We start from the raw sequence: 12,090 nt of genomic DNA, 5'->3' as shown, positions 1-12,090 counted from the left end.
GCCACTGGCTTGGGAGAAACTGGAGCCAGTGAGGAAGAAAGTGAGGCGCCTCTGTCCCTCTGGGTCTGGCCTTTTCTGTCTGTACCCCTCCTCAGAGCGGGGGCTTGACTGGCAGCACCAGCTTTGCTGGGAATCTTGAGGCCATGCCACCACTCTGCACAGGAGCCCTCCCATTTCCCAACCAGGAGCACACATGCTGCAGTGTCCCCACGCAGGCTTCACCTCCCCAGGCAGACAGAGCATCGGGACAGACTCCTGGGTTATTTTTTTGCAGGGGCCAGCTCCAGGCCAGGGCAGAGACAGTCTCATGGGGAGCATTGCAGCTGGGAGAAGGCACAGGTACTAATCGACTTTATTAGCAATGTGAAGGCAGAGATCACAGAGGCTGCCCTGTACGCCTGGTGGAGTCCCAAGCAGGCTGAGCATCCTGGTGATCCAGGGAGAGTCCCCTGGCACTGTAGGGTCCGTCGCAGGGACAGAGAGTGGTCACCAAGGAATAGCTTTACCTTCCCAGTTGAGCAGAGCCCCACTGTGTTTCTCGGAGAGGATCGGCAGTACAGACAGCAGCCCCCGCACACTCGTGTCCACCGTCAGGTCAGCCTGCAAAGGGCACAAATGAAGAGCAGGACCGAGACACCACCGTCATTCTTGGCCATCTGCCAGCACCCACTCAGCTTGTGCTCGTCAGCAGCAAGGCTCCTTCCACGCAGACGAGCCCGTTACGTGGGAGGATGGTCGGATATCTGCACGCTCACTGATGGCTTGGATGGAGGTGGTTTGGGCTGGGAAGCCAGCTACAGGGTTAACCCAATAGGACACATAAAAGATCCCTGCTGCAAGCAGGATGCTATGTGCAGCCTTCTTAAAACTCCAGGGTTGCAGGGACCACCCCCACCTCAAAACAGGGGTCCTGCAGGATGAGTGGAGACCTTATGGACCTGCAGCTCTTCGAGGAAGGGGGCACAGGAGGGGATGGTGCTGCTCCTCTCCTCTCTGCTCTGTCAGATTCAGATTCTCTGCCCAAAGCCCTTTCCCCCCTGAACAGGACTCCTGCTCACCCTGGATATGTGCTGATGCTACTTCCCAGGCAGCACCCACACGTTCTACAACACAGACGCAGGCAACTTGCAGCCCAAGAGGCAGCTCATTCTTAGATAGAAGGGATCTATCTCCCAAGAGCCATCCCAGCCATCTGAGGCACCTCCAGCACCAGTGCAAGTTCACAGGCTTGGGTCCCCTCCTTGACCCACCCAGTTGGCACTCACCTCCTGGCTGCCCATGTCAGTTTTCACCCAGCCAGGGTGAAGTGCCACGCAGAGGATCCCGGCTTCCCTGTAGGTCAGAGCCTGGCACTTGGTAAGCATGTTGAGGGCAGCCTGGGGGAGAAAGGAAGTATCAGCCATGGGCAGTAGAAAGCATGCACCAGGCTCCCCTCCCTTCACTGCCTCATGGTGAGGGAGAAAAAGCAATGCCAGGTCTTCGAGAGAGAGTGCGTGTCTCCCCTAGGTGGGCAGCAGCTGGGCATGGAGATGCCCAGGGAGCCTGGGCTGTGATCAGCACGGATCAGCCCCTCCATCTCATGATCTCAGGTGCTTCCCTGAGATCAGGCCTGGCAAGGGGCAGCTTTGACTCCCACCAAGTTCAAGAGCACAGGCAGGTCCCCAGCCTCCATACCTTGCTGCAGCGGTAGGAGACGACAGGCTTGAAGAAGGACTCAGGAGTTTTCTCGATGGACCCCATGATGGTGGAGATGTTGATGATGGCTGCCTTGCTGCAACTCAGTCCCTTTTCTATGCTCTCCTGGGCAGCCTTCTTCAACAGAGGCAGGAACGCCTGGGGAGAAGCAACCTTGTGGGATGTCTGTGCCTCGAGCCAGCCCCACTTACGGCAACTGCAACCCAGCCTGACATGGCAGGGAGGATGAGGAAGAACAGAGGGAAGCCAAGAGAGCCTGGGTGTTTTGCTGCAGTGGCTCTGCCTGCTCCCAGTTAGCCCAGCACAACATAGGAGGGCTACGGAGGGCTTGGGCTGGGAGCACAGCTCTAGCACTGACCCCTCCCTCCCACAGCTCCGGGAAATTTGGCAATGCCCTTCGAGATCTCCATCATGACCACAGACAGCCCGGGCTACCCTCAAACTGGGCTAAATTCCCGCTCTGTGGTTAGCTCGAACCCCAGAGCTTCATCCATACCTGGGCCATCAGCATTGGCCCCACCGCATTGGTCTTGTATGTCTTTATCATGTCTTCAGTGTCTACTGTCTCCAGCGACGATGACGGGGTGTAGATGCCAGCGTTGTTTATTAGCAGGTTCAAGCCCATGCCGTTCAGCTTCCCCTCCACAATCTTCGCTGCATCAGTAATCATAGAGGGATTTGCAACGTCTGGAGTGGAAAAGAACAGGGTTTGAAAGCCATGGGGTCCACCTGGGGGGCCTGGGGAGGAGGGGGAGATTTAAGATGCTGAGGAACAGCTTTGCATCCCGACCTGTGCGATCTTCCATCCGTGGGCACCAGATGGTGCTGTGCAACCAGCTCAGATCACACCAGCACCCACAAGCGCCAACTCATCCCAAAACCGCCTCCTTTGCCATGCACAGGGTGCCCCACTACTAGCAGCTTGAAGGTCCCTGCCCTGGGGCAGCCCACCAGGCAAAGCCACTCTGGGGACAGCCCCGTGGTGGCAAAGCAGTGCTGTGCCTCCCATGCTGTGTCAGGCACCAGCAGCCACAGCCTCCCATCAGCAGACAAAGTCCATGCCTGGGCAAGCTCTGGAGAACCCAGGGCAGTCTTGGGGGGGTTGTTAGTGCCCACAGGGGCTGTGCTGGGACTTGCTGCGGGTTGGCTCTGCAAGGTCCTACAGCTCCTGCCCAGGCTCTGGGCCGACTGCACAGCATTTCAATGGGAGCTGCTGTCCTCCCGGAGCCGTCCGGGTCTTGCCTGGGCCTTGGGATCAAGGCAGCTCAGCCGCGGGGCAGAGCAAGGAGGAGCATCTGGGTGGCTAGAGGAGCTGGAGGCCACCCAGGATGGGTCTCAAGAACCTCCCGGTCCTGTGGCCACAGAGCAAGAAGGCTCCAGGGAATGGGGTACTGGGGCTGAGATGGATCTGGAGAAGCTGGGCTTTTGGCAGCAGGACTTAAAGCAGCTCTGAAGAACTGGATCCCCACATAGAGCCTGAAGGCAGGGAGGGAGAGAAGGAGAAACAGGGCAAGTGTGGCCAGTAGCCACAAATTTACCAGCTCAGAGGCACAGCACACCTACCCAGCTTCACAAGAACCAGGTTTGGGTGTTTGGATGCCAGATCTCTCAGCTCCTATAAAAAGAGACATGGAAAGAATCAGTGTGAGGCAGAGGAGATGCCAAGCATCATCCTGTGGCACCAGTGATGGTCCACCCTGAGGGATGTCTTCCAGATGTTACTCAGTGCTCATGAATGGGTGGACTGAGGACCTGCCTCAGCTCTCAGGCTTCTTCTAGGCTCCATAAAGCAACATGCACATGCTCAGAGCATGACACGGCCACAACTGCAAGATACTACGGCCACTCTCCCAAAGAGTTTACATGTACAACCCAGCCAGAGCCACAGCAAAGGATGAAAGCAAACTATTAAGGACCAATTCACCCAGGAAATGATTCAAACTGGCCAGGGATACAGCCAGAAGTGTCTCCCAGAGGCTGCTGGAAGTGAGATACAGGAGGAATGGCTGTGAGTACCAGCATCAAACTTGATGTCTGGGGAAGTCCCATGTGGATTCAAATAGCCCAGTCCCAGGATTCACTCTGCTCTGGACACTATGTCTCATGCACTCAAGTAAAATGAACCACTGTGCATGTATTTATTGATTATTTTCACCAAATGCGGAGGATTCAGAAGCCCTTTCCAAAAAGGAACCTTTCAACCGCACAGTTCCTAGCAGCTCTTTGCTCTGAGCCTCCTTCAACTATAGCAGGTCTTAGACAACAGAAACCAAAACACCATATTCAATGTGTCCAAAATGATTGTTTTTAGAACTAAAAACCGCTTACAAATAAGCCCGCAGAGAACCCTACAGGAGAAACGCAAATTGGTGGCTTCTTGTGAGGGGACCCGTCCTACCAACATGGAACAGGAGAGCTACTGGCACTGGCAATGGCCCACCTTCAGTTTCCCCACCAGGCCCCATGTTCCCACATTCCACCTCAGCACAGGAAATTATGGAAAAGTCCATCTATATGGTTTGTGATGTCTGGCAGACATTCCTCTTCCCCTCTTTTGCCCAGCTGCTGGCCTCAACAGCCTCACACCATCCCAGTGTGAGTCCAGCCTCACCCAGCCCAACATCTGCCCCAGGAGCAGAGGGGCAGGAAGAGCAATGTGGCTCCTGGGGTGGCACCAGCCAGAAGGAGGGTCACTCTGCCCTCCGTCTCCTGTGCTTGCGGACTTCAGCAGCAACATCCTGAAGATGCTGCGCTCACCCTACCACAGCTGGACAAGGCTTAGAGAAGCATCCCCCAGTTGAGAGCGATGCATGTGGATCATCTTGGGAGGAAACTGGTTCCAGTCCATCCCTGCAAAAAGTCCTCTGATCTCATCATTGTGCAAGCCCGGCAGGTTGCGGTTGGAAGAACAGGTCAAAAACAAAGAGACCTGAGCTAGCTTTGGCTCAGCCAGCTTGGGCACCAGCAGCCCCAGGAGCTGGGCACCCCTGGGCTGGCGGCAGGGTGGATTCTCACTGCACTGGGATCACTCCTGAGCCAGAATAATGCTGGCAGCGAGCACATGAAGAGCATCTCAAGATCTTCGTAAGGTGTGATCCCTGCATACAGCCAAGCTGCGAGAAGATGCAGCAAACAAATCAGCTGGAGCCAGGATCTATCAGAGAGCAAAGTCTCCCCCCTGGTATTTCAGTGGGTTACACTCAGGAGAGGAAAACCAAAGCTAGGCCTAAGGAAAGCTGTGAGGATGGTGATGCTTTGCTCCTGTGATCTGCTGAAGTGAGTCTCTCCCATTTTAGGGAAGTGGAAAGCAGGGGCAGGAGGATCCTACAGCTCCACGGGCCACCAGTTAAGGAACCCCCTGATTTTGCAGAGACATGTCGCAGCACTGGCCAGAGCAGCATCGCTCCAATTCACACCAGCTCAGCCAGCCACAACCACTGAGCCCAACCCTACTCTGAGCCAACTCTGGAAGAGCCCGCACCATGCCTGCGGCACATGGGCGAAGGCTTGGCACAGGAAGGGCGGCTGGGGCACAGCCAACCCAGCCTCAAATAGCCTGGCAGCGCGGTTTGAAGGGTGCCACGGCTTATTCTTCAGCCCAAGCGCAGCGCAGACCTTCAGAGGACTTTCACACCGGTCAGGGCACGGTGCAAACCCGAGCTCACCTGCAACCGCAACGGTTTATTTTCAATGGTGGAGCTAACCGAGCGCGCCACCCCAGCTGCCTGCACCCAAGGGTGCTGCCGACACTCCCCCAGCTGCCCCCCGCGCACCGCACTGACCTGGGCCCGCGGCCCCTCGGGGTCCCGGCAGGTTGCAAAGATCCAGGCGGGGGGTCGAGGTGTCCCCAGCAGCTGTTTCACCAGCTCCAGCCCGATGCCGCGGTTGGATCCGGTCAGCAGCACCGTCCGCGCCCGCCCCGCCGCCATCGCCGCCCGCCCCAGTCCCGGCTCCGCCTCCTCGGCCCCGGGGTTGGCCGGGAGGGGCTTGCCCCAACCCCCGGCGGGGATGGGGATGGGTGTCGGAGTGTAATTTTTCCTTCACATCGGCTATTCGGTGCAAACCCACCAACCCGTATACCACCCCCGCAGGGAGGAGAGATGAGTCCCAGAGAGAAGCCCGGGGGGGGCTGGAGGAAACCCCCAGCTCTTGCCAAGGCTGGGGTGCAGGGGAGAAGGCTGACAGCGTTCAGGGTGGTGACTTCGGCACAGCAGTGCGATTTTTCCCCTAGATACGGAGGAAACATGCTCACAACCCACACCCCCAAATCCCAACATTAACCAACCCCCTTCATCAGGGAAGTACCAAATCCTTCCCAGCTGGTTTTATTGCCTGCCCAGAAATGCACCTGATTGGGCTCTTTCCATGAGGATCAGACCCAATAAATTGGGTAAGTAGGCTGCAGCGTGGGGATGGTGAAGTTATGGGGGGGATTTTTCTTGGGTTTGTGGTTGGATGTCAGGTACATGGTTCGATAGCTGGAGCAAAGGCATGGAAAGAAGTAAGGCAAGGAAAAGTTTTGGTGGCATCTAGGGATGGGAAAACAGGAAAGAGGCCATCAGCATCATCTAGGGGACTGTGTCTGGAGGGGACTTGCACGTGCTGGCACTGCTGCCAGCCCAGAGGTGGGTGCTGATGTTTTATTTTCAGCTATTCTGTGGAAAACCAGATGCACAAAAACATTAAAATCCCGTTATGGTAAGTGTACAACCAGGAGCTCGACAGTGAAGTAATGACTGATCAACTCTGATTTAGATAGGCATCATTAGTTCTGTTGCTTATTTTCATCCCTGTTTGACAAACACTAGACAAAACACCTCTGATACCCATAAATAAATCCGAAAATAAATAATAGTGAGAAAGCATCAGGTGATTTGGGCTAACTTTATCCTGCTCCACTGCAGCTCAACTATATGGCTGAGCCTCTGCTCCCCAGTTTGCATTGGGATATAAAAACACTTTGAGAACCTTTTTGTTTTGAACAACGAATCAGAAACTGGAATCTACTAGGAATAAATCTTTGATTATACCAACAAACACTAAGAAGCAGAAACCTAACATATATTTGAATTAAAAGTCCCATTCTCCTTTTCCTGCCTCATCTGGTGCTCAGGCCATCAACTAAGTGACTTGTCACCAGAAGTGTTGCTCCATTTGTTGCAGATACGTAGCGAGGACAGAGGGGTACCAACAAACTGTCATGGTGAACCGCACTGAGGAATGGCGTTTGGGCCACCTATTCTACACAGATCCTGACATTAACCAACTCCTCCTAGGTGCTGGCTTCAAAGAGCCCTGGAAATGGGGACCCCTGTGATCTGCTGTGTAGAAACAGTTAATGTGCAGCCACAGCTGAGGTCAGCAGGAGCCTGTTCTGAATATCAATGTGAACCGTGAAAAAAGAGCTCTAAGCATCTGTAATTGGATACTTCCCAACTGGGTCCTTGCTTGACCCATTTTTATGCCTCTGTTCCCCATGTCCAAAATAGGAGATTATCATTTTTTTTAAAATCTTGTTAGTTAAATGTTGTGAGACTTCCAGAAGATAATGAAGAGAAATGCAACCAAAAAAAAAAGCTTACCCAAAGAAACTGCTTTAGTTTCTCTACAACAGTCCTTGGTAATGTCTTGCTGCCTGGTAAAGCCTGATTCTGATATTAACTGAATTTTGGAACACTTCAGCATATGAATATGAGCATGTTCCACCTGTTTGCTGCTATGCTGCCCTCAGTCCCCACTCAACCTTGGTGGGCACTGGTGTCCTGTGGACACAGCTTTGGTGTCTCTAAAAACTCCTCACTGCCCACTGTGAGAGCCACCTCGCCATGCAGCAGCCTCTGGCGTGGTCCCCCTGACCCTTACAGCTAGTGTCCTGTCCTGCTGCGTCCCTCAGAAACAGGATGTGAAGCTGAGATGTTCCCTACAGAGGAACAAGTCCCACTGCAGGCTTAAGAATTCTTTCTGTGTCTTATGTTGGTGTGTTTCTTAAGGTGTCAGTCAAATGTCCAGGTCCTACCAGTTGAGAGGCTGGGCTCTCATCACAGAGCAGCTGGTCGGGGCTTGTAGGTAACATAGTTTTAGGAGGAAGGTCATATATTTTGGCTTTAACAAAGAAGAGGGACTGGAGAGAAGTTGTTGGGGTTTCTTTCCCAGCACCATTGCTACCCATCAGGTGATAAAGTGCTCTTTTCAGTCCTTCTCTCACTCCAACACGCGGATGTCAAACCAAACCTCTCACAAGCTGGTCATTTAGCCTGTGCCTTAGTGATTCTGAGATGGGACATATCTCCGTGTCATGTATGACAGCCTGTTCTCAGGCATCCTTGTTAGCAAATGTAGTAGCAGGAAAGCAAATTTGTCCTGCTTGGTGGTTTTGAGGTTAGAGGGTGGCAGAAAAGAGGCTAGTGGGGATCTGCAGTGTCCCCGTGGGTCCTGGCAATGTGGCTCTGTCCCCATAATCAACTGTCAGTGCTGCCAACACTGCTGCACCCAGGTAGCTGAGGTATCCTGACTGCTCTCATGAGAGGAATATCCCCAGAAAAGTGCTTTTGAACCCAGTTTGAGGCCTCTGGCTGACACTGGGCCCAAACACTGTGGCTCAAATGAGGTTGCATGGAGAGTCTGAGCATTTTAAATCCTCTTCTGGGAAAGATTTACTTGGAAAATATTTGCTGAGGTCTCTACAGGGGTTCAAGGCTCTGCAGTTGCAGTGGGCTCTCCCGTTATCCTCGATACCACTCATCTCTGGGCGTTAGACCACATGGCAGTTGTGTCTAGGAGACTTCTGGGGGGACTTCTGCAGGGAAGATGGCTTGCAGAGGTCACCACATTTGCTTTTGTTTCTCTGTCCTTGCAATGAGAAGCCAGTTCCTGTGAAACCAGTGTGCGGTGACCTAGCTGGAGCTTGTTGAACATCTCAGCGTTAGAGAGATGCTAATACGCAGAGACTTTGCAGGGAAGCCTCTGTCCCTGTGCTGTCTCCATGTACCTTTCCTGACAGTTCTAAAATGGGACCGGTACAGTCCAGTACCTTACAAGAATTCCATAGTCATTGAGCCAGTGCCTGTCTTTGGGCAACTGAAACAAGCTCACGGGCCCTGAAACTCCGTCCAAATCAGTTGTGCTCTGTCTATACTCAGACTATGAAAAAAATATTGGTCAACATTTTTTAAGCTGTCAGAAGGGGAAGCAAAAGGCTTGGTGGGTTGTCCTTCCTCTCTCATCCCACTCAGAAGTACAGTGGGGCTTGAGTGGGCTTCCACCATCATCTCAGCTGTGATGGAGATGGCTGTGCTGGGCAGGAGGTGACTGTGCCCTTCCACCCTGCCCAAGTGCAGCACCATTGAAGGAAAACTGGCTCCTCTGTGCTCTCTCCCAGTAGGGAGTCCCCCCGTCCTGTCCTACCCACTCGTCCCTGGGTCTGGTGAGTGAATGTTGGGAGTAAAGGTGTGTTCTGAACTTCATGCCTCTCTTGACATTGTGTTCGACTCCCATCAGCCCTAAGCATCCAGCCCAGCTTCCATCTAAGCCTCTGTGCCTGCTATTTCAAATAAGCTTGTCTGAGGTCTCCAGAAATGCTTTACTTAGAGGAAACCCCTGGCTCAGAGGCTTTGGTGGGATTCTCTGGAGTCTGGACCAGAAAACCCACTGTAAGCTTGGAAAAGGAGGAATATCCTTACTACCTGCCCAAGGTAGCCACAAGTGGCATACAGTTCCCCAGAGATTCATCTCAGTCTTAAGAAACCCAGCAGTTCCTGCAGGTGTCCTCTGCAGCGGGCAGAGCTGCTTGGAAACTTGCCTCAGCCTCCATTTCTTCTCATGTTAAGACACAGTTTGCCATGCCAGGGTCCCAAGTGCTTTGCATCTGCTTCTCCTGCTGCCAGTGGTTTGGGTTCCTGGGCTCAAGGCCAGCTTTGATATAATGCAGGTGTAACCTGGGCTGGTCTGCTGAGAAAACAACAAAGCTGTGAAAAAGGGCCATGAGAAGCCTTACACGGGACCTCCTGGCTTCACCTGTATTTAAGCTAAGGCTCTTCCCCTTACTCTCTGCACCGTCCCTTCACAACAGAGTGTCACTAGTCTTCTTCAGCCAAAAAGAAAATGAGTCAGGGAGGGTGAACATGGCCTGCCCAGCTTCAAACAGTTACAGGGCTGGGTAGGTCTTACCTCTCAATTACAGGTCATTCATCACTATCTATTGATTCTTCAGCAAATGGGTAATCAGTGATGAGATGGCCCAAAACAGCCCTGAATACATCATCGAGCAAATAGGCTCGATAAAAGTTTATTCTTACTTGCAGGGTGGATTAAATGTACTAAAGATAATTGTGCCACGCACTCATTCCCCTGGCTAGCAAAGAAAAGCACATTACTCAGTACTTCTGTAAGCAGGACTGCCATTGTCCCTTGTGTAATCATCTAGGTGAGTGTGAGCATACCTGAGCTTTCAGCAAATGATAGAGGAGGAGATGTGACTGCATCTTGGAAAGCTGGCTCTGAGTCTTCCAATGTGGTGAGATGGAAATTGTCCATAGGTGAAATACAGCTTTCTGAGGGGCTATGGGTGAGGAGTGTGCAGAAGGACTTCAATGCTCAGCTTAAGGTTTAGACCATGCAAGAATGTTTCGGAGCAAAAGAACCATCCAAGTCCCTTCTTAGGAGCTGGTCCAAGGTCCCTTCCAGAGGCTTGGGGACAGCAGCAGCACTTGTGACAAGGCTGGGTTGTGACCCAAAGCTTTTTGCTTTCTCCTCTGCCTCTTCACACCAAGTTGGACTCTGACTCCCAGAGGAGCAGTGCTTGTTTAAACTAACAATCAACAACACAGCATGTGGCCCCAGAGCAAAGTCAACATTTATAGTAACGAAGTTACCACTCCAAAACAACAGACGACTACAAAAATGTGGTGACACAGAAAAATAGGAGGTTTAAAAGGTTAATTTTTTGTTTCTGATGCTCTCTGATTCTGAAGAAGAAAACCATGGAAGTCAGTCTGGAGAAGCAGAGCTCTCGTGCAAATGGCTGATGCAAGTATAGTTGTGGTCATTAAAAACATAGAAAAGGCTATTGAAATGACCTATCAGAGCCTGAAAGCCAGTGCTGCGATCTGGGAGGTGTCCTGAGGCAGGTAGAACTGTCAGGGCCCTCACTGAGAGACCAGTCTGAGACAGAGAGCTGGAAGACCCAGAGCTTTGCACTGTTGATAAGTGGTAGGAATTTGCAAGGCATTCTCAACCCAATGTGGAGAATCAGAAAAGCAGAATGAAGTCTGATTGGCCTCAGGAAAGAAAATGGGGAAAAAAAATGAAATGGCTAGAGCTTAAGGAGAGGCTGAGGCAGGGTTGAGGAAGGGGGAGGAGGGAAGATCTGTGATCAGCTCCCAGATATAAGCTGCAGACATGCAGGAGGGTGGGAGACGATTGCTGCTGTTGTGTCCCACAGAGGAATGTTTTACCTAGCAGCTGGATAGCACAGCACTAGATGGCCATCAAAGCAAGAGCTGTTCATGAGATGCTGGTGCAGAAAGTACTACAGGACCACAAAAAGGTGCTACACGAAAGAAAAGCTGCAGGCAGCAGAAGGGAGAAAGGTAAAACCCCAGTCTTGGTTTCCATGAGGTTGTCCAAGTGAATGAAATGTGTGAGTGCTTAGTATGCTGATATTGTACCTGTATGCAAAACCTTATGAGTAACCACAGAAGAACTAAACAAATATGTTAGCGGGGGACATTTTCCACAGAATCCAGAAGTGGAAACGATGGCTGTCGCCTGCCGACAAAGATTATTTCTCATTTGCCGTGACAAAAAGCGCAGTGTGTTTGTGTGGGTTTCTGTCACGTGCTCTGGGCTTTATGTCAGGATTTACAGTGAGCAAACAAAAAGGTAAACCTTACTCTGAGGATGTGAAAGCAAATGAACATCTGTGGAGAAAGCTTGCTACAGGAGCTGAGGAAGTCTGGGGCTGTCACCAAACTGTATGTTTCAGGATGCAGGGGGAATTACAAAGCCCGTTAGAGCTAGAGAGGCATGTGCGTGCCAGATCTGTCTGGTCCGGTCCATGATTAAGCCCTCAAGACAGCTGTCCAAATGTGAGTTGGAGAGGTGAGTGAGGCAGGGCAGGACTGCCTGTTTTGGTGGCACCGTGGTGACCATGAAAATGGCCTGAGGTGCAGAAGGCTCCCTGGGATGAAACTTTGGCACACTCGTACTTGAAAGTAGTTTTGTTTGGGGGAAGGTGAATGCAGCAACATGAGGGTGAGGGTGTTTCAGAGCAGGACCAAGACAGAAGCAAGTGTAGGGATGAGGGAATGGCAGAGCTGGACCATCAAATGGGCATCCTTACCACAGCCCCAAGCTGCATCCCCCCTGACTGGGTTTGGGAAGGGTGCCCTGGGCAGG

At 52.3% G+C, this 12,090-nt stretch overlaps 1 protein-coding gene across 2 annotated transcripts; it reads right to left on the bottom strand.

The window, feature by feature from the left end:
- Positions 1-486: 486 nt before the first annotated feature.
- LOC104344317 (uncharacterized) lies at positions 487-5,624 on the bottom strand. Of its 2 annotated transcripts, none has more exons than XM_086469105.1 (6): positions 5,478-5,624; positions 3,259-3,310; positions 2,192-2,382; positions 1,675-1,833; positions 1,251-1,376; positions 487-600 (listed from the first exon to the last, which is right to left on the bottom strand). In XM_086469105.1, exons 1-6 carry the CDS (start codon positions 5,622-5,624, stop codon positions 487-489), a joined length of 789 nt encoding a protein of 262 aa, XP_086325231.1. The 2 variants fall into 2 exon arrangements, with proteins under 2 accessions (XP_086325231.1, XP_086325232.1); XM_086469106.1 differs by having other exon boundaries at positions 1,266-1,376.
- Positions 5,625-12,090: the final 6,466 nt, after the last annotated feature.

The sequence above is a fragment of the Leptosomus discolor genome, chromosome 8, assembly GCF_034619465.1.
Source record: "Leptosomus discolor isolate bLepDis1 chromosome 8, bLepDis1.hap2, whole genome shotgun sequence".
Classification (NCBI taxonomy): domain Eukaryota; kingdom Metazoa; phylum Chordata; class Aves; order Leptosomiformes; family Leptosomidae; genus Leptosomus; species Leptosomus discolor.
Note: the sequence above shows the minus strand (reverse complement) of the source record. Positions and strands in the feature narration are given on the sequence as shown.